The sequence below is a fragment of the Colias philodice genome, chromosome 19 (assembly GCF_061535455.1).
Source record: "Colias philodice isolate Cphi_HAF_F1 chromosome 19, ilColPhil1 Martin Lab GWU primary, whole genome shotgun sequence".
NCBI classification, from domain to species: Eukaryota; Metazoa; Arthropoda; class Insecta; order Lepidoptera; family Pieridae; genus Colias; species Colias philodice.
The window spans coordinates 11,217,290-11,241,483 of NC_143104.1; the positions used below are offsets into that span (position 1 = coordinate 11,217,290).

Consider the following 24,194-nt stretch of genomic DNA (forward strand, 5'->3'; position numbering starts at 1 on the left):
CTAATTCTTTCAATGAATACTTCAATAATATTGGTAGCGTTAATCCAAATCAAAACTTTCATAATCAAATCAGTATTACTAATAACCCCTCTTCTATGTACCTGAGACCTATGTCTGAAACGGAAGTTTATACACAAATTATGTCATTAAATAATACCACCGCAGAGGGATATGACGAGGTGTGTACCAAAGTTATTAAACAATGTCAAGCAGAATTGGTACCCGTACTGACACATTTAATTAATTTGTCCTTTTCTTGTGGTTCTTTTCCTGAAGAACTAAAAATATCTATTATTACCCCCTTGTTTAAGAAAGGAGATAAAAATAACATAGAAAACTATAGACCCATTACTCTTATACCTATCATATCCAAAATTTTTGAGAAATGTATGTCTTTGCGTTTGAGTGAGTTCAGTGATAAGTTCCATATAATTAAAGATGAACAATTCGCCTTTCAAAAAAACAAATCTACCAATGATGCAATTTATTCCTTAACAAATTCAATTCTTCAAAACATCGACGCAAAAATATTGACTACTGTATTATACTTTGACATGTCAAAAGCGTTCGATAGAGTGTCTCATGAATTACTATTAAAAAAATTAGAGGCATATGGGATTCGTGGGATTGTGTTAGATTGGTTCCGATCATATCTAAAAAATAGAAAACAAAGTGTTATTATTACTCGGACTAATAATACTAATGAGAAAGAAACATACCAATCAGAATATATATCTAACCAGTGTGGTGTACCTCAAGGAAGTGTCCTGGGGCCTATTTTATTTTTGTTTTATATTAATGACATTATAGACATAACAAATCGTAAAATAATTCTATACGCGGATGACATATCGATAATTTTTGAATCTGACATAAAAATCTTTGACATTATGAATTTTAACAACGACATTATAAATAATTTGGACAAAATGATAAAATGGCTTAGCACAAATAATCTTAAAATCAATCTTACTAAATCTAACTACATGACATTTTCAAATCCTCTGCGCAATAATTTAAAAATAGAATATGATGATGTAATAATGGAAGAAAAAAGTGAAACTTCATTTTTAGGTATTGTTTTAGACAATGAACTTAAATGGTCATCACACATTAATAAGGTCTGTAGTAAAGTGAATAAATTTGTATATGCCCTGAGGCGCCTACGAAAAATTACGGATTTAAGAACCACTCTATCGACTTATCACGCTCATGTAATATCTATCTTGAGATACGGTCTTATAATCTGGGGTAATGGCGTAAACATCAGAAAAGCGTTCATCTCCCAAAAAAAATGTATACGCGCGATTTGTGGCGTAGGTCCGTACGAATCGTGTAAACCGCTATTTATTAAACTCAAGTTGTTAACTTTGCCGTGCTTATATATTTACGAAATTTGTATTTTTGTAAAAAGACATAAGTATCTTTTTAGCACGGCCCAAGACATATACAGCCACGACCACCGTCATCCAAATCGACTTGTCTATAATAAAACACCCAGGACCACTTTATATACCAAAAATTGTCATGCTATGTGTATTCGTATATTTAATAAACTTCCGGAATCTATAAAAATGTTAAATATCGGTCCTTTTAAGACAAAACTGTATGAGTGGCTAAATAATAACAATTTTTATAATGTATCGGATTATTTAAATTTGTGACATTGAATTTTTTATCTTGACTAATGAATATAATATATAATATGTACCTTTTATGTAAGACAATGAAATAATGTACTTTTTATATAAATTAATGTTGCGGAGCTGATAATATAATTTGCACGCCATTCATGGCTAATGTGTTGATTCGACCTATAATGTAATTTGTTATCTTTGTACACACATTATGCAAATAAAGAGATTTATTTATTTATTTATTTTATTTATTTAAAACAACTGCCGGTATGTGCGTGAGTGTGCCAACCACTGCCGAATTTTTCGTAAATTCAATGCCTTATTTTCCTAAACATTTAAGTCGTCTGCTATATGAGCAATGAAGCAAGAGAAGCATGTTGGCTCAGAATGTTGTGTAGAGTATCGCGTGATGTTAGCACTCACAGCGCGGTCAGCCAGGCGCAGCACGGTGCAGCGCAGGGCGGCGCTGTCGCCGGCGCGCGCCACAAGCGCTGTGTGCTGGTTCAGCGCGAAGGCCGGCGGCTCCGCGCTCAGCCGCATCGCCGCTCCGCCGCGCGGCCCTACAACAATAAATATACCTATTATAATATAACCCCTACTCAAAAATATTATTATGAACCATTTTTAGAAGTGAAAACCTAGTGTAAGCAAGATAAGGATAAAGTTTAGGTTTCAAATTTCAATCAACACAATACAATACACATTGTATGTACCTTCCTACTAATGTTATATTATATAATATGCGAAAGTTTGTGAGATGGATTCTCTTTCACGCACTGAACCGATTACAATGAAATTTGGTATGTACGTAGAGCTGAAGACCCATAACAAGACATACTTTTTATCCAGGAACTGTCACAGGAACGGGAACTGTGCGGGTTTTTCTTTCGATACGCGGGTGAAACCGGAGGCGCATATCTAGTAAGTAAAATATATTTTTTTTAAGAATAGAAAATAATCGATTATTACCAGGATATAACATAATATAAATAAGCACTCCATCTATCGCAAGAGCCCAGAATCCAGAAAGGCTCTGTGGCATCTCGCTTTGAATCTCACAAATGTACTAACTTCCAAATTAAACTCCTAGATGGCGGTACTTAATTATTTTTAAAAGTACATAATATTAAGCAAAATGATAATTTTAAATTAATAAAAACGTGTACAAACACGCAATCGACAATACGCTTTTTTACCTCGTTATTTAATTCCTTTTATATCGTTATCTATATGAGAATAATAACAACGAGGAAGGAGGAGAATTTTTTGATTTTGTATTAAAATCAAAAACGTATTTCTCATGAACCTCGACTAAAGGTTGCCTGGAAGAGATCGCTGCTGCTGCTTTAGCGATAAGGCCGCCTTTTTGTACGTTTTGTTTTGTATGTGTTTTTTCGTATTGTTTCCTTGTTTTGGTGCAAATAAAGTATTTTCATTCTTTTCATTCATTTAAAAACTTCTAGGTAGGTATATAGGTAAATCGGTTCGAAAATTATAATTATTTGCGATTAGTTATTGTATATATTATCAGCTATTTGTTGATATCCATAATATTATGGGAAAGAATCATCATATGGTTATGGTTTACATTATAGGTAGGTATGTTTGTTTTGTTATGCCTCTGGTCCATACGGACACGTATGAAGTACTTATACGAGTAGGAAATAAATAATAAAAAAAATTAATTCATATTTTTAATCTCAATCATCTTTATAAAGCTGTTTATTGTTAGATTATACAATGAATCAGCTTGATAAAAATCTAAATTGCCGTATAACGGATTGCGTATAATTTTTTATCACTTTCCCATTATAGGTATAGCTTTCTTTTCAATTAAGGAAAAACGTATTTACTTATGTTTATGTAGCGTATTTTATGAAAATACTAGCCGTCCGCCCCGGCTTCGCCCGTGGTATATGTTTACGTTTTCTCTACATAAGAACCATCCTCGTACTTCAAGGAATATAATAAAAAAAAGAATTATCGTAATCGGTTCAGCCGTTCTCGAGTTATGCGCTTACCAACACATTTTGCGATTCATTTTTATATATAAGATAAGAAAGATACAAGTTAGGCCAGTAGAAATCGACACTAAAAAACCCTAAATTCGCAAAGCACGATGTAGATTTGAATTTTTGGTATGTTGTTTGGATCATTTAGGGTGATGTAAATCCCAATTTGCAACTTCGAAAAAGTTGTGCTCGCTGCGCACCACGTGTTAAACTGCGAAAATTTTGGACTTTTTTCACTTTTTGCTCTAAAAGTCATAAACTATGCGTTTCCGACAAGTATGATTCAGTACATAAATTAAGGTTATTAAATTTGCAACAATTTAAGCCTAACCGCAGCTCTCTAAACCTTATAACGACTAAACTGTGGCCATTCGAAGATGGTTCATTTTTCCGGAAATATTGAAATTTTTAGTTTTGCTCCCGTTTGAAGCAAAATATTGGCAAAAACCGCTCGTTCTATGAGAAGTTCGTAAAATAAAGTTGTAGTGCATTTAATTTTCTTTCATAAGAGCATAGAACAAAGTCTGTGAGACAAATAGTTCACTCACAATATCTGAAAAACAAAAAAAAGGTAGAAATAGATTTTTAAAGAATTGAAACTGAGGGCATATAAAATCATAAAAAGGATAATACTTTTTCATTTGCAGGATAGGTAATTAACAAAATTACAAAGATAATTAAATTTGCAACAATTTAAGCCTAACCGCAGCTCTCTAAACCTTATAACAACTAAGCTGTGGCCTTTCAAAGATAGTCAGTTTTTCCCGAAATTTTCAAATTTTTAGTTTTGCTCCCGTTTGAACCAAAATATTGGCAAAACCGCTCGTTCTATGAGAAGGTCATAAAATAAAGTTGTAGAAAATTTAATTTTGTTAATTACCTATCCTGCAAATGAAAAAGTATTATCCTTTTTATGATTTTATATGCCCTCAGTTTCAATTCTTTAAAAATCTATTTCTACCTTTTTTTTGTTTTTCAGATATTGTGAGTGAACTATTTGTCTCACAGACTTTGTTCTATGCTCTTATGAAAGAAAATTAAATGCACTACAACTTTATTATACGACTTTCTCATAGAACGAGCGGTTTTTGCCAATATTTTGGTTCAAACGAGAGCAAAACTAAAAATTTGAAATTTTCGGGAAAAACTGACTATCTTTGAAAGGCCACAGCTTAGTTGTTATAAGGTTTAGAGAGCTGCGGTTTGGCTTAAATTGTTGCAAATTTAATTAGCTTTGTAATTTTGTTAATTACCTATACTGCAAATGAAAAAGTATTATCCTTTTTATGATTTTATATGCCCTGAGTTTCAATTCTTTAAAAATCTATTTCTACCTTCTTTTTGTTTTTCAGATATTGTGAGTGAACTATTTGTCTCACAGACTTTGTTCTATGCTCTAATGAAAGAAAATTAAATGCACTACAACTTTATTATACGACCTTCTCATAAAACGAGCGGTTTTTGCCAATATTTTGCTTCAAACGGGAGCAAAACTAAAAATTTCAATATTTCGGGAAAAATGAACCATCTTCGAATGGCCACAGTTTAGTCGCTATAAGATTTAGAGAGCTTTAATTAGGCTTAAATTGTTGCAAATTTAATAACCTTAATTTATGTACTGAATGATACTTGTCGGAAACGCATAGTTTATGACTTTTAGAGCAAAAAGTGAAAAAAGTCCAAAATTTACGCAGTTTATTATTTGCGTATAACCTTTTTTCCTACTTTCCCAAATTTTGTAATTTTGTTAATTACCTATCCTGCAAATGAAAAAGTATTATTCTTTTTATGATTTTATATGCTCTCAGTTTCAATTCTTTAAAAATCTATTTCTACCTTCTTTTTGTTTTTCAGATATTGTGTGTGAAATATTTGTCTCACAGACTTTGTTCTATGCTCTTATGAAAGAAAATTAAATGCACTACAACTTTATTATACGAACTTCTCATAGAACGAGCGGTTTTTGCCAATATTTTGCTTCAAACGGGAGCAAAACTAAAAATTTCACTATTTCCGGAAAAATGAACCATCTTCGAATGGCCACAGTTTAGTCGTTATAAGGTTTAGAGAGCTGCGGTTAGGCTTAAATTGTTGCAAATTTAATAACCTTAATTTATGTACTGAATCATACTTGTCGGAAACGCATAGTTTATGACTTTTAGAGCAAAAAGTGAAAAAAGTCCAAAATTTTCGCAGTTTATCACGTGGTGCGCAGCGAGCACAACTTTTTCGAAGTTGCAAATTGGGATTTACATCACCCTAACTGATCCAAACAACATACCAAAAATTCAAATCTACATCGTGCTTTGCGAATTTAATGTTAATTTCCACTGGCCTAAGTAGGTAGATAACAACGTGTGTCCTTTATTTCATGTATTAAATCGAAACTATATATACATTACAATCGCCAACAAACTAACAAAAAATACAACGTCTTAGCAACTATGTATTTATTTTAATGAATTGCACATGAATAATTTGGCTCTGACACTGACGATTGTATTGGCCGCGATGCAGATCGTAGAGGCACATGATCAATGTTCGGTTTCTTGATATTTCACCTGACTTGTGATATTATGGGGGTTTATTTATTATTTGCCAAAAACTACGACATAATAACCACCACTATATAGACTTTTTAGATCTTAAATATTTTGAATCAAGTGCATGTATCATAAGCGCTCTATCATGAATAGTTATTATTATTGTAAGTAAGTAAAATATAGGACAAGGCTAAAACGATTATTGAAAATGTATCAAAACATTTAAATTTTAAATGATGTTTAAAAACAGTACCTATTCACAATGCTATTTATTAGTCATTCAAAAAATTACAACGGTGCATTTGCTTTATTCAAATCTGTATCTGTAGGAAAATATTTGTACAAGAATGTTAACACTGGATTGTTTGTTGTTTATTTTATAATAGAACTGATTTGATGTTATCGATAATATTATGCAGCGTGTAAGATTGTAGTACATACTTTATCTGATAAAGCCAGTCTGTATTGGAATTTATGAATATGAATCATTTTTTTAAAGTAGGTAAGTTACTATCAAATACTTTGATAAGATGAAGCCTGTACTTATTACGTTTAGGTGTTGTCGACAATGAAAAGACAAGTGTACACGCAAGGGTCTAAAGACACAGAGTTGGCACTATCTTCTTTTCCAGGCCAGAATAAGTAAATCAAATTACTTACAACAAATTCTTCAGAAGTTTTTCTTGTGTTTGCAGGTTTTACGCGAGCTTTATACATTTCGAAATTAAAGATTTTGACGGATTTTAAACGCGATTTATTCATTACTAGTTGCGCTCTCTCTCTCGGTTTCACCCGCGTGGTTCCGCTTCTGTTGGTCTTAGCGTGATGATATATAGCCTTCCTCGATAAATGGGCTATCCAGCACCGAAAGAATTTTTCAAATCGGACCAGTAGTTCTTGAGATTAGCGCGTTCAAACAAACAAACAAACTCTTCAGCTTTATAATATTAGTATACATATATTATACTGCAGCGAGCGTGGACACGGGGAGACATCTCTTTATTTCTTCAGTAGTTTCCAAAAAAATTCCGTGACCTTTTTGTCATTATAATTTCATTGCGTATAAAAATAGACACTATTTATGCTATCTGTTGTACAACGATTATATTATGGCATTCTTAAGTGCTGGTGATGATTAACCGCGTTGTAGGTATGTATTTCATTCTTGTGTTGTTTCGTACAAATAAATATCCAGTGTTCCGGGAACAGCAGATTATAATATGAACATTGTAGGCGTGGTGAAGGGATACTTTACAGTATACCATGCCATTAGTTCCATTAGAACATGGTACTTACAAGGCATTGATCTATGGTTATTTTAGTTCTATAACAATACCTTTGCCTAAAAGATTTACTGCGAATTGTTCTCAGTTATCTGACCTTGACAATACCAAGTCAATCTATTCTTGATGAATACAAAACATGAAATGCAGAAACAGAACTCCCGAGGAGTCCATTTTATTGCAAAATATCGGATGTGGCGCGGGCGGGCGGCGGGCGGCGGGCAGCGGGCAGCGGGCAGCGGGCGGCCTCGCGTTAACATTTCGACACTACTTACAGAAACATCTCTCGATATATTTAAACTAACACGCATATTATATGGAACTGTGGTAATGGTAAAACTATTAACACGATTCGATAAATTAATACAAATAGAGTAAAAGCTTTCCCGTTTGGTGCGAATTAAACAAACGTTTAAAAATAGATTTTAAGTACCTACCTTCGTATTTCCTCTGCTTCTTATATTCCTTCTTAATTATTTTAGTCCCAAATGAAATGATGAACTTATCAAAACGAATGAACTTTTGAAAATTATTAAAATAGTTTCCACGATTGAAAGCAGTAAGTATCGCCGGATGGTGGCGCCTCGCCGATACTGGGGCACACCTGATATGCTCAATGCTCATACCGCGGTGTGCAATATCCAATTATATATTTCTGATTGTCAACTAGTTTAGTGTTCCGCTCTACCTTCGCTCTACATTTGAGGAACTAGTTAAAGGTGAAATGGAAGCCTCCAGGAAAAATGTAGCCAAAGCCCGGTCAATCAACTGTCAGCTCAACGTTTCCGTAAATTCACGAAATAGACACTTTCTATATAAATACGCTCTATTTAGGAATGTTATTCATTAAGAGAATTGAACGCTACGCTATTTCCGTCTCAGCTGTAACAGGCATTAAATGAAGTTATGGTGTAAATACAGTCGTTTAAATGGCTGCCAGAGGAGTACTCAAAACAGAAATACAATCAGTACTAACGTCACTATTTATTGTTCTTGAGATAAACTACACCTTCTTTACGTTCGACTTTTATGTGAAATAAATGAGAACATATGAACGCTTTGCAAGAGCCTCATTGCCTGATCGACAAGTGAACAACATCCTGATCACATTTAGCAAATTAATCTACAAAATGTTGCATACGCATAAGATTTTGAAATGTTTCGTCTAAATGAGCCCCTATCGCGTGTCGCGTTGCGCCCGCGCCGGCACACGTGCACTCCGCGGGTGGCTTCCAACTTCCGCCCACTTCAGCTATTCGCCCAATTGTTACTAATTCCCGCCCCAGACCCCCTCAGACCCCCTCCAGCCTCCACACACATTGATTTACTCAATTATCATGCAAATTACTACAAAATTAAACACCCGATGACGTGCAGCAATCAAACCGTCCTTTGTTGTGAATCGTGAAGTCCTTTGCTCCATTTGGCCTGAAAGCTGTTAAACAGCTGCTGTGTATTCATCATGTGGAATTTTAAAATTAACGCCGCGTGCTGAATGAATTTAATTGTCGCTTTTGATGAATCATGAAGGGCTCCGCTTGCATTCAATTAGATGCTTCTGTACTTTATACTATTTTTTCCACACCGAAGAAATAGATCCAAATTAACTTCTCGAACTATGATAAACACATTCGCTTCAAAATAATTGATGATTGTTTATTTTAATCAGTAACCATTTCAGCCTACTCACTGCCTATTATTTGAGAATTTAGCCCAATGTAATGTTTTGGTGGATTTCAGTTTAAAGAGTTCATATCGACGAATATATAGACTACTAGATTCCTAATTTCGTAAAAGTATTTTTGCGACTCACAGCTAAAAATAGAAACGAATAATAAATCCGCGAGCTTGCACAACTCCGCCGAGATAAAAGGAATCAATTAAAACTGTTTACATTCGCGGTCGCGGGGCGACGAGCGGCGAGGCAGCTTTCCATCATTTTTGAACAAAAAACAATAAGCGCAAACGCAATAACTACATTTCCAATATTTTTATCGGTTGTGAATTTCACTGACGCAATACGTTTGATATATTAAATTGCGAGATTTTGCAAAATCATGAGACATAAACAGTCTATATTAACCGATGCAGACTGTTTAACAATAAGCAGTCACTCGAAATGAAAACGTAATCATACATCTGAGGCGTCTCTCATCGGCTCTCGTGAACAACTGTGTGCTGACCGCAAATCAATCACAGCTTCAATAACTGAGCAAATGGACCGCCGCTGTTTAGCCGCGCTCTCAGCACTTGGCATTACGGCTAACTACGCCTCCGCTAACGTGTCAATGAATTCCTGAACGCTTTTGTTATTTTATGGTGTTGCTGACAAATCGTGTAAATCGCAAAAAGCGCGCGTCAGAGATATTTATCGTGCGCCCAGGGACCCCGCCCAGGGCGGAACGAGTCGGTCACATCTGGTGCGCGGGCCGCGGATCTGACTCACCGATTTAAAGGAAGTCCACGCGTCCCACCTACCGCTCAATAAAAATATTTCCTTCTCGTATGATGTCCCTCTCGGTTCCAGTGCCAAATGGTTTTGTTTCAACGGATATATATTTATTTTCGCTAAGCGATCGGACGGAAGTGCGCTCGCGGAGAGGCGCCACGGCCGCGAGCACGTGGCCGCCTGGCGCGCAACACCGACTCGTTTACTGCGAAATACAAATACGCATTCTGTGACTCAATACGAGCACTATGTCGTTCGCTACATATTTTTGACAAATATTTCTGTCCCATTACAATAATACCCGGCTATTTTTAAACTCGTTATTTATTCGTTCCAGCAGATCTCAAATAAAACATTTGGCAGTGATGGCGTATTCCGGTCGACTCGATGAATTAATAAAAATCCAATTGCGCTATCTAGATAAGCTCAGTGGGAACAAATTAGGCGGTCGTAGAAAATAATTATAAATTGTTTCTTGGCATCTCTCTGCGCGCGCTATTAAAATGAAGACATTTGAAAAGCGCCCCACTTTCGGGATAATTAATGACTTCAAGAGTACGAGCACGCGTGTCGCTCAGTTCTCTGTAGATACTCAGTACCGTGTGCTGGGCGATACACGGAACTGAGAGTGATGGCGGCGGGTGTGGGCCGCGGCAACATGACAGCTTGTGATGCTTTCACGGATTATAGCATTGTTATTTGCTTAATATAGAATATTGTTGCGGTCGCTATCTATTGCTGGACAAAATTATTAAAGCTGATTGCGTTCTTCTACCTAAGTTTATATATTATGTATTCAAAGTATATGTATAACTAGCTGCTCCGGTTTTACCCCCGTGGCTCCACTCCTGTTGGCCGTTGCGTAATGATATATTATAGCCTATAACCTTCCTCGATAAATGGGCTATCTAACATCGAAAGAATTTTTCAAATCGGACTAGTAGTTCCCGAGATTAGCGCGTGCAAACAAACAAACTCTTCATCTTTATTATCACTACATAGTATAAAATCACTACATAGTATAAAACAAAGTCGCTTTCCCTGTCCCTATGTCCCTATTTCCCTATGTCCCTTTGTACGCTTAAATCTTTGAAACTACGCAACGGATTTTGATGCGGTTTTTTTTAATAGATAGAGTGATTCAAGAGGAAGGTTTATATGCATAATAAAATCCATCAAATAGTGGAGAAGTACTGTTATTTTTGAGGTTTCTAATGTGATGTCGTAAAAATTACATTTTTTCGGCTTACATTACAAACGCAGGCGAGTTTTATCAAAATAATGTACAAAGTATTATACACATTGAAAAGGTCTACAGAAAAGTCCGCGATAGTGTATGTCTTTCTCTTATGGATAACCCACAATAACTTTTTTTTGTCATTTACTTTTTACGACAAATAATGGCTAATTTACCAATTAAATACCTTGAATACATTGTTCATTTAATATAGATCTATATGGCCCTTTACACCGTATGATTTAAGTGAATATTTTCAAAGATATTACAGATTTAATAATTGCGGGACGTAGCGTACCGGTACCGGCCGCCCGGCTATCTATTTTATACACGTGCGAAGACGGAGCGGACCGCTATGTTTTTATATACAACGTTCACAGTTTTTCTGTAGTGTATATTTATTATTTAGTATCAGAATTGCACCCGTGCGAAGCCGGGGCGGATCGCTAGTAATATTATAAATTAGTATAGATAGGTATATATTATATGTTTCGCATACGTCATAAACGATTTCACGTTGTTCATATTTGGCAGTGAGTACGGCAACGCGGAAAGATTGTAAGATTGAGCTCTCTGAGATTGACGGTCGGCGCTCGCGCAGAAATAGTCCCCACGTGACATCCCCGCAACCCCCCCCCCCCCCCCCGCGCCCCGCCCGCGCCGCCCTGCGCAACCCACACAGCCCTGCGGTCAGCCGTAATGACAAATGTACGCAACTAAGATAAATTACACTTTAAATTATGACCCCACAAATTACGTTATGCAAGTAGCCCTCAAAATTATTATAAATGGCATCTTTTCTTAGTAATTGTAAGAGCGGTTAGATTTTGGTCTCAATTCTTATCTCGTAAACTGTAAAGATTAGACGTCGAATCGCCCACACAGCAAATTATAATGTTTTCATGAGTTACTAGTTTTGCCATCTTGTAAAAAATTATAATAGAGACATGAAATGGGTATCATACTCTATGGTCTCTTAAAATTTAGGTACCTAAAACATTTTTAGGGAACCACTGATGGGTTCACCGTTTATATTGTATCCTCGTTCATACGCAAATAGAAAGTGTATTGTAAATTATCTCTTCATAATCAAACATATCATGCTACGACAGCGATGAATATCCTTGACATTGTACTTCATAACATATTTTAATCGTCTCCAGGGCCGTGATCATGATCACTGGCAATGACCAGAATGAATGAATGAATGAATGAATGAAGAATGGTATATATAGAAATCACAGAACAGTAGAAATACATATTATATTATTTATAATAATATGTCTGTGTGATTTCAAGCTCTTGCAAAATGAACCACAAATAATCCTATTGTATTCAAAGATTAAGCTCTGTGATTAAGCTTCATAATGTCGATCTTTACGGGTTCACTCCGCTTTCTGTATGAATCATAGCATTCTTCGGAAGTGCGAAAATGTTTATATTTCCATTTATAATTGGCGATTTCGTTAATCTTGAAAAATATCGAATTAGATTTTTAATGATTTAATCGGAAATCGATCAGAATCGGAGTTGTTAGAAAAATAAATTAATCCTTAGAGTATTATCAAGATCACCGTGTCATTGTAATCATCAGCATTATCGTTAAGTGATCGTTAATCATTTTACACATAGCATACCTATTTAATCTACACATTTTTGTAGATAAAAAGTTAATCCAGTTCGTTATTATTTAAGTTTATAAAAAAATTACTTATGTATGTACCTATTTGTGTTAATGAATTTAGGTTTACAACAACCTGACTTCGGATGTACGAACAATGATAATTACTATTTCATAGATACATTGAGAGCCTTTTAACAGCATACTTTTCTTAGGCATCATAATTTATTTAATCTCTATTATCAGAAGATTACAAACATAAAATTGATTTTAAAGCAAAATATAAAATGGTGTCCCCTCGCGAGCCATGTGCTTTAGCATCTGCACAAATCAGCGACACACGCGTTCCATAAAAGCTTTTATGGGAACTCGACGGATGTATGACCGTGCTGCTCCCTGCTGCCGCGCCTCTGACGTCACGAGACACGTTCCCCGTCCGATCGGCAACTATAGCGAACATTTCCCAGAAATCAAAGCACATCGAAGGGACAATAAAACTTTTATGTCTCAACCTTAGTCAGATTCGCTTTGTGAAGTTTATTGCCCAGTACCTTCGTATGTGCTTCGTATGACACATGATGTAATGATTTGATTATAAACAAAAAAAGGAAAGAGCTTACCTGCAAAAGCGGGCAATGCAGCGAGCAACAGTAGAGATACACACACGCACATTGTCAATGGTAGCACAGTCACGCACACACGCTCACTCGGTGGTCACTACACTACACCGTTCACGGTTATTGTCTGATACTAAAGTTATTCTTGGTCCAGTCGTCACAGATGAAGCGATCACAGTATCATTAATGCAACCGATGCAGTTTTTCACACATCACAAAAACTGACGAAATAGCTCCCAGCATCTGAAAAAAATATAATTTGATCATCACCTCTATCAATACGCATATCAATAATCTTCTATAATATAAAAATGAATCCCAAAATGTGTTGGTAAGCGCATAACTTGAGAACGGCTGAACCGATTTCGTTAATTCTTTTTTTATTATATTCCTTGAAGTACGAGGATGGTTCTTATATAGAGAAAACGTAAATATGTATCACGGGCGAAGCCGGGGCGGACTGCTAGTTGACAATAAATATCTCATAAAAGTAAAGGTTATAACTTCTTTAAACGGGTCTGAAATCCATACTAATATTATAAATGCGAAAGTAACTCTGTCTGTCTGTCTGTTACTCAATCACGCCTGAACTACTGAACCAATTTGCATGAAATTTGGTATAGAGATATTTTGATACCCGAGAAAGGACATAGGATAGGTTTTATCCCGGAAATCCTACGGGAACGGGTTTTTCTCTGAAAACGCGGGCGAAGCCGCGGGCGGAAAGCTGTAAATAATTAAAAAAAATACGTTTTAAATAGTGACGTCATAGTGATGAGCTGTCGGCACTCGGCTGTCTATTGTGATTACGTCTAAAATGTGATAACTGCATTCCATTACCTACTTCACGTTTTCAATTATGAAAAATCTATTTTAGTTAATTTGTAGAGCACAAAAACTAACTACATAATGGTTCTCATTAACCGTATGCTTTTGGTTCTTCGTGTGTACGCTATCAGAGATTAACGCAATCATTAACATATGATGATAAAGTTATCGCCTATGAAATGAAAAGTAACGCAAGAGCGGTCAAAAGTGTGGGAACTTGGGAAGCGGCACTGCGGCAGTATCAGGCTCGCATCTCATTTGTTTTACTGCGTTTCACATGCGACATGTGGTCTGCGCGGCTCTGTGCTTTATTACCTATTACGTTGAGGACACTCACTACGGCGGTTATAAATTTAACCAACAATAAAACTATCGCTACGAATTTTTATGTATCTTTGATTACCTTTTTAAGAACTCATTGATTTAAGACTGAAGTTCGTTGTAAAGACATAAAATTCATAATTAAGGGTGGGTCATAAGATTCTACTAAGAAATTTAACTTTAGCTAAACAAAATGCGTTACTCTCTCTATTATTTCCATTTATTTAAGCATCATCTTTCCAATTTTGGTAAAAGCCCATTCTGTTATTACAACAAGTAGATAATGCCACACAGCATTTGGAAAAGTGCCCATTCCGTGGTTTAGTTGATACCTCATACCCGAAGGTGATCACACTTCGGTAGATATCATTTTTGAAACTAGCCATAAACAATTTATATATCATTTAAAACCAATACTAAATTTGAGATTCCCTTTAATAATGACATACGAAGAAAAATCTAGTCGGCGAATGCGTTAAACAAACATCAAGAACGCGGTATTCCTAATAAAAGTAATATAAAACGGAGTATACTTATTGCAAAATGGAGAATATGGCATCCGTATCGGGCCGGTTTCGGAATGCGGTGCGCGTGCGCATCTGAGGCGCGTGTTCCTCGCCTCTGAGAGCTTCACACTTGGCGCTGGCACTCAACTCAATTATTATTGTATCGAATACTGCATTATATAATAATGTATTGATTTGTTGTATAATTTTATGTATAGTTTATTTGTAAGTACAAGAGGTTAATATTGCAACAGGGAGTTTTATAGAAGAAAGTGCTGGTGCACCGAATAAAACGCTAATACATAATGCTAACATTTCTTTGATTGCCAAATTCTGTATAATATGTTATAAAATGTTAAATGTAATAATATGTTAACTTAGAATGGACTTTCTATTATTTCGGTATAACTGTAATTCAGAATAACTTAAATAAACGTTAACAAGCGTACAAGCAAATTCCAAAGCTTACGTGTTACCTCAAGCAGCCATTAAATCGTACGGAAACTTTAAAGTCTCGTTTGTAGCCGCCAAGCCCTAAATACACCAAGAAAACGTAAATCAGGTGAGATTTATGAGATATCGTGAAGTTCTTCTGAAGAACGAAACGTTTCACTGCGACGGTAAAGCCTTCTGACAACTGAACCGATGCACGCTCTATGGTTCAAACCCTACAATTTAATTGTTTATCTTACAATCTATGCGCGTCTCAGAAACGAACAAAAGGATGTTATGGCATCTTTGTTTTTACTTTTTATTATTTATATCTGTGTATATTAATAATGTACCTAGTAAACAAAAATAAAACTTTTAAACAAGCAATAAAGGAAACCATTAGGTACTCAGTTATATTGTAAATTTAATCTATATATTGTAATTTTGATCTAATTGTGTTTGTTATCATTAAGCATTAAAAAGTATTTTCTTGTGTTTGATTTTACACGAATAATAAAAAGTTACGAAGATTTTTACGACTCTAACGAAACCCATGTACCTACTTAGATGATATCGTTCAAATCGATTACGATAAATACCTACTTACATATTATTATAATAATAAAATATATAAAAAAACATGATGTTATTATACCATTACCACCAACGTTGAACTCAATAGAACAGATTGGGAAATAAAAAAAGAACAATAATCACAACAGAACCAAGGGCAGAGTTTATTTGCTTATGATGTTTGAAGAGAAGTTTGTTTACACAGGCGAATTGCAATAGCTCAGAGCATTGGATCTCAGCTGTTAATGGCCGTATTACTTCGCCCCGAATCGGATCAAACGATACAAAATCGATGTTCTTACCAAGAGACTTAAATGCAACACTAGGTAGGTACTTTTATTAACTGTTTTCAATCGAAATTATAAATAAAAAGATATACCGGCAACAATAGCTTTTATGCATTATCTCTAATCATTAACCACAATAAAGAATCTAGCAGTAGCAAGAAATTTCAAATAGCTTTATAAAGTGGGTAGGAAATATACGAAATTGGTACGAGCTCGAGCGTGGGCGTCACCAATGGGCGCAACTAATTTGCAATAAATTTTTACATTTCATTTAAAATTCCGCGAGCTCTGCCGGGTCATGAATTGACCACTTCCAACGCAATCACAGTATCGCACCATCCATAACCGCCTTTGATCTCCACTGCTCCAGCTCTGGCCGTGATTTACACTCCTCGTCTCACCTCCCGCTGTCAGCGACTAACACTTCATCGTCTTTATTATAATCACTTTTTGTGAGTTATTGATGCTCAACGCTTTTTGTTATAGGCCGAAATTCCTTTGGCCAAAAAAATAATTTTATGTTTTGATTTCATGTTTATGGAAATAATGGTCTAAGATCCGAACATAAGTCGACCTGCACCGACGTGATAATAGAATGAGACCAATTTTATAATAAATTATTTAGTGTATTAAAAAATGTATTAAAAATGGGTTGACTGGGAAAATCCTGGACAGGATATTTTTTAATTAATTATTAAAAAATCTTTTATTTTCATTTTTATTAATTGCAGTTTCGAGATAATAAAACAATTTTGTAATAAAACAGCGCTGACATAATTTTTTTTTTAATTTTTTTCATCATCCTATCAAGTGAAAGTAACTGGTACCGACATACCTGTATATACCTGCCAACCTAGCCGTTTGTCCCGGTAAATATTAGAAAACGACTATGACTGCACATTCTGTAGGTTTCATACTTTAAGTCTATTATAATTTTTTTTTTATTATCTTGATAAGTACTGCAATTAATTAAAAAAAATGTTTTTTGTCCTGTCCAGGATTTTCCCAGTCAACCCATTTTTAATACATTTTTTTAAATTTATTATAAAATTTGTCTAATTCTATTATCACGCCGGTGCAGGTCGACTTATGTTCTATATTTGCTGTGACAGAAAAATCCTACAGAAATAAACCGTTTGTTCATTCTTAACTTTCTAACAGTCGGAACACATTAAATGATGCGTGTGGGCTATTTATATAGTTGTGATATTTCAGCAGCGCGTAGGTATAGGGCCAGATCTAGGCTGTATAGGTATATCGTTTGCGCGGTCTATTTGTGCGCGACCGCAAATAGCTGGCTCGAAATACCGCCCAAAGGTCGCAGCGGGTCCTCTCGCACTCGAGGCTCTCGACCACACTCTCACAAGTGCAATTCGTCAGTCGTCACTAGCCTCCGCCTATCAATCTCAATAGTCTATCTTGATATGGTCACAGCCAACACAGCACATTGCCTGGGAAATGTCGCTGTCATCAGTTCTATAATTCTAAATAAGTATGTTTGTGGCAAAAAACTGGAAGATCCCGACTAAACATTTTATGGTATGTTTTAATACAATTCTTATATTAATTAACAATGAATACATACCTAAGTACATAAATAGATATAATTTATGATAAAATATCTTGGAATAGGTAACTGTCACAGTTACATTTTTTTAAAGTTGGATTACTCCTTGTTGAAAACAAATTCAGTTATAATACCTAGTATCAATATTTTTGTATAAACGTACAAAAATAAGAAATATATATGTAGTATTCTACAAAAGTTTCTTCCTTGCTAAATCATAAATAATGTTTGTAACGTAAGCATAATTAAATGTTAATGTTTACCGGTAAATCTCTCATCGTATTAGAAACCTGATTTATACAATGATTGAGTATAGATAAAAATAGGAAATTAAGTTTAAGTTGGCTGTAAATAAATGTTGAATAGTAAATAGTAAATCATAGATTGGGGCGGCTCATACTGAGCGGGACTCGCTCGTCTTATCCGACTCATAATGAGCTGTCATCGCACTTCACCTAACTAATTCAGAACACACGGTTCGTCTTTCAACGTAATAACTTCCGTTTTATAAAATATATCTTTACAGATAAAATATATTGAATTCTTTATAAGTGCTAAAAATACAATATCCTTACTACTATTATTGTAAGCAATACAATTTTGCGTTGAAGTTAAGGTACTGTATAGGTATGTACATAGTTATTTCACAGCACTTGCATTTTTCGACCCTCTAAGTCAACTGGTTTTCATTAGATAAGGATATTATGAAAAATTATACAGACTGCAGCAGCTAACTCTCATGAAAGCGCCGACGGGCCGTGATATCCGGACATCCTTGTGGAGTCATCGCTCTATAGGAAGGACATTATTTTTTGTGATTTTTGTACAAAAAAAAAACGACGCAAATCCGGTTAACGTATTATGTACTTTAAACTTAAATTATATGAACTTTCAAACAAATAGCTTGTCCCTCAATAATAATTAAAAGAGATTTCAGTTAAAAGAGTATTGAAGATCTAAGAACAGACTTATGCGCATGTTTTGCAGCGCTGGGAGGTAGCTGACCCTTCGGCCCTCGAGCCGTCAATGTTACAGGAGATGTCGATATAAATTATAATTAGCCCATGGTGTTCACATTCCGCGCTCGCGGCTCGTCACGCGGCTCGCATCAGCTGACGGTGTCCCGCTTGTCACGCTCGCGGCCGGGGCATACTCGTCTTCTAGCAAATACATTCAAATATTACAATTTTGGGTTCTACGTACTCCATAGAATAAGTACACACGTTTTACTCTTCCCATAAATCCAATTTTTGTAGTAGACCACTATACAAAAATGTTTTACTTTTCTTTTTTATTATTTTTTTTTTTTAATGGCACACAATAGGTAATTGTATATAACACGAAGATTATAGAATATAATGATGTAAATAACTTGGAAAATACCACGAAGGAAACACAATCCAAAAAATTTGGAACAAAGCTATGTAAAGAAATGTAACTTACAAAAAAAATGAAATCCCACCAGAATATGTTCATGTAAAATGTTGTCAAGAATCTCTTGCAAACTAAAAAAGTTATGAAAATATGTCATCAATAAATTTTTACACCCATCACTACGTCATAGTAAAACAAAGTCGCTTTTTCTGTCCCTATATCGCTATGTATGCTGAAAAGGCTGAAATCTTTAAAACTACGCAACGGATTTTGATGCGTTTTTTTAATAGATAGGTAATAGAGTGATTCTCGAGCTTTCTTTAGTTATTAGGTTAGACAAAGCGGGCGAAGCCGCGGGCGGAACGCTAGTAAGTGATAAAGTGCTCCTAATAATTAATTAATTGAAGCATACAAAAGCTTAATCTGCACCTTGTATTTTTTTTTTGTATTCTGTATAGTGTATAGTTTATTCGGGTGCAAGGTGGTTTTTTCGTAGGTAATGGAGCAGATCGTCACAAGAAATAAAGCATCTTCGTCAAAATTTTCGCAGTCGATATGGTCCTTCGAAAAATATTAAGGTAATTATTTTCTGTTTAATTACTATATTTTAACCAATCCCGAAACAATGCAGTTTCCAATTTGTATTTTAAGGTTCCATACCCAAAGGGTAAAACGCGACCCCATTAGGTACTAAGCCTCCGCTGTCTGTCTGTCTGACTACAGGCTGTATCTCATAAACCGTGATAGCTAGAAAGCTGAAATTTTCACAAATGATGTATTTCCGTTGCCGCTATAACAACAAATACTAAAAATTAAAAAATAGGTATATAAGGGTCCCCATTCGTAACTATGTACATATAAATATAACCCGTCGTGTGCGAGTCCGACTCGCACTTGGTCGGTTTTTTTTAACATTCTCTTTCAAACCGCTACCTATGTAAGTTATAGTTACGAACATTATTATTTAATAAAAAATGATAAACATATAAATTGTTTAAACAAGCAATAATAGTAGGGAATGGAAAGTCGCGTTACGTTTTATTAGATGAGATGTGCAAATAGAAAACCAGTACTTACATTTATAATTTATAGCCCGCAACACGTCGTTGTGTAGTAGGTGATAGAAGAGAGTGCGATAAGAATGATAACAATTATCTTATAAACAAATACAAACAATGTCTCTTTCAAATCTTTTAATATCATATCTTATAATTTACCCCAACCCCCATACAAAAGGCTTATAATTTCAATTAATTAATCACAGCTACGTTTACATCAATAAGAACGCACCTTGATTATCGATTTCCATCAACATATTTTATCAGCGGTCGCGTAATCCGCTCGCGTCCCTCATGCGCGCGCGTTCCCGCGCCTCGCTAGCTACTACACTCGCACACCGCACACCGCACACGCAATCCGCGGCTAAACTGAACAGTGAACACGCACTAGCAGCGCAGCGCTCGGGGCGCGTCGGGCCCCCACACCCCACAGCCACAGGGCCGGGGAGCTGCGCTCGCCCCACGTGCGCTGCGCATACGCCTGCGTGTTTGTTTACGCACCCTCTCCGAGGGCAGCCGCGCGCCGCGCCATGCGGGCGCTCGCCTCTCGCCGACACTATCACAACAATGAAAACGTAGCCGGTATTGTTTATGCGCTGCAAGTGAGCCACGATTTACGATAGTAAACATTCGACAATATTTTGACGGGTAGCATAAACGAAATTACCTAAATCATTAAATATTATAGATACAAATATATACGAATTTACGTTTTCAAAAATAATTTTCTTAATATAAAAAATGTGTTTGTGCAATTGCAAAAACACATTTTTTATATAAACAACTAGCAAACCGGGCGAACTCCGTTTCGCCACCAGATACACCTTTTCTTTGCTATAAACCTCACGGAGCCCGAGACCTTTCCAACGAATGCAAAACCGTGGAAATCGGTTCGTGCGTTCTGGAGTTACAGCGTCAGGAAGGAAAACCCGACTAATTTTTATATTAACTTATTTTAACTTATTTTTATAAGCATGTACAATAACATAAATATAATTTCGTTTTCTTAAATGATTTGTTCATAATATTACTATCGTGAGGGGTCAGCTGTAGCAAAGGCTGCAGTATAGTAACGTTGCGTGATCACTTAGCGCGCTTTTGTTAATGAAAATTTGTTTAGGGTAGAGCATAGGTTACAGGCATAGAAATCTAAATAACAAGACACTAGAAGTCGTAAGCGTGCGTGACCTTGTCGCCACTCAGGTGATTTGCACATCACCAGTGAATTCGTCACTGTTCAGTTGCTCTGGAGACGTATGAGTGTATACATGGTGTGTTTCAGCAATTCCCATTGCGGAAATTCTTCCACAAGTTGTAATTATACTTATAAAGGAATAATATTTCATCGGAAAATATATTTTTTTAGAAATAATGCCGTTTTTCCTTAAAATTATAGAATATTTACAAGTATTACGAGTGTCACCATAGTAATCGAAATAACAATGAATGACACAGTCGACCATTCTTATTATCACGTTGGTTCGTATTGGAGCAAAAAGTCTCATATACTTAGGGATGTTATTCTAAAATAAACCGTAAATTCGTGCGTTAGGATACATATTCAAAAGCTTAATTTAATAGATAGTTAGTTTTCACTAAAATCAAGCTGTCCAATAAAAGGCATAGTTTACTTGTGTGTACTGTTTAGCTTTCGGTTTGAATGTGTTGATTTTGGCGACAGCGGTTTTCATACGAATTATGACATTATAGCCCTTCTATGTGTCTTGTTATTTAGATTTCTATGGTTACAGGCAAGTTACGGCTGATAAAAAATACAATTTTCTACCATACTTTTTATATACTTTCACCTACAATAAATCCACAATATAATAATACTTATTAATACCTATATTATTATACTAGTCGCCACTCGGAGCCTTCAAGCGGCCTTTAGGAAAAATTAAGCACTAGTAATTTCAACCTAATTAGGACACGTTAATGATAAACGTTTTTGAATAAATTTATATGAAGTTGACATGTTTTTAGGGTTCCGAACCTCAAAAGGAATAAACGGAACAATTTACTGATTTTCGGCGGTATGGCGACCATTTGGAACCGTCCGAAAAGTATGGCATGACGATTTTCGTAAATGGCAGCACGATGATGATTGAACTGTGCAAAAATTTGCCAGGTACAAATGTGTGAATTTCTTTTTTTTTTCAATTAATGCATTCGCGTTGGTATGGCGGGCTGTAAGCCTGTAAGTCACACCGGAAAAGTATGGCATAGCATTACCACCTATTTCTTTTTTATAGGCTATTGGTAAATCCTAAAATTTTAGTGGATCAAATCGTTTGACACTCGTAATTTATCCGACGAGTTCGACTAACACCCACGCGACTAGGCGGCCGGTACCAGCAGCGTTAAGACCTTTTTAAGACCATCATTTTCTTTTTGTCATTGCGTTGTTGCGTACTAAGACCCCGGCCCTGTAGACCGCCATACTGTCACAAACATGTCACAAATGACCCAAAATTTTGTGTCAGTATCTTGACACAAAAATGCAACACATTAAATCGGTTATAGCAGTCGCCTTATTCAATTATATTTGCATATTATTATTCTCAGCAAAGAAAAAGTGACTTCATTATTAAGCTATTGCATAGCTTCTATCGCGGGCCTTGAGCGCGGGGACCGAATCCAGAAATTTAGTAACGAAAAACCTCACGCTCCCCAATCCGACGGGCGCGGAGGTGTGGCTTGAAGGCATAGCATGCAATAGCTTTACCGCGGCAGTCCCCGAGTGCCACACGTCTTTTTTATATTATGAAAGAAGAAGTAGATAAATTTCTGGATTCGGTCCCCGCGCTCAAGGCCCGCGATAGAAGCTATGCAATAGCTTATTAAACAATAACAAGATTATTGTATATAATTTATTAGTTTAAACAGCAAATCGGTGGGGTGCAGCTGAGAGGGGAAAAGGTCAGCTGCTCTTATTATAATTACTTTTATTTGCTGTGACTTTAAATGATTGCATGTTCCATTACCTTTTACCGTAAGTCAAGACCTTTTCTATCCAAAAACCTCACTAGTCAGTAGGGTAACGGCACCAGTGGTCAGCCTCATAACAGCTTTTTGAAGTTTTGACAATTGCCATTTCTACACCAATCGTCGAATAAAAAAACGTACAACATGTATGGATTTATTGTTTATTGTAGTTTCGAATCAACGTTTATCAAAAACAATAATTCTCTTAGTAAAATATATAATTAATTTTAAACAAAAAATGGCCCAGTGTCCCAGTGAACAGCCTCTAAAAACCAATAAACAGCCTTGTAGAACCCAGTGTTCAGCCTTTAGTAAGTATAACTAATAATGAGATCAAAATAAACAATGTTAAATCAAAATCAACAATATTAATCACATTTTTATAGCAACGATTCACTTAGCACAAAAAATGTATATCGCACATAATACAAATATTATTTTAAACATACCATTACAATCTCTTTGTGTCTTCTTATTTTATAGGAACTTCTTATTACTTATCATAAAAACAGCAATAATTCTTTAAAAAAAATCAACGATATTAGTATGTATACAGGGTGTAATCGTTAAGTGTGCACAAGCGATTATTCTGTAACTATTGCAGATATCAAAAAACTTTAAACTGATATCGAAAGTACTTAACCTAATGAGTAAAATGGCCATAATAAATTTTTAAAAATAAAACGAGAAATATCTAAAAAATTAACTTGAAACCCTCTCATACATTTAGTATGAGATACGAATATCCCATGTACATGTACAAAATTTATGGCCATTTTACTCATTAGGTTAAGTACTTTCAATATCAGTTTAAAGTTTTTTGATATCTGTAATAGCTACGGAATAATCGCCTGTGCACAC

The 24,194-nt window shown here is 35.5% G+C and overlaps 1 protein-coding gene across 1 annotated transcript in view; it reads right to left on the bottom strand.

The window, feature by feature from the left end:
* Positions 1-20,894, bottom strand: part of LOC149480191 (uncharacterized) — a 35,516-nt gene extending 14,622 nt beyond the window's left edge. The window contains exons 1-3 of the mRNA XM_089707276.1: positions 20,578-20,894; positions 13,403-13,642; positions 2,061-2,197 (exon numbers count right to left, since the gene is read on the bottom strand). Coding sequence (XP_089563402.1) covers positions 2,061-2,197; positions 13,403-13,454 — 189 coding nt within the window. The 5' untranslated portion in view covers positions 13,455-13,642; positions 20,578-20,894. The remainder of the gene's footprint in view (positions 1-2,060; positions 2,198-13,402; positions 13,643-20,577) is intronic.
* Between the last annotated feature and the right edge of the window lie 3,300 nt (positions 20,895-24,194).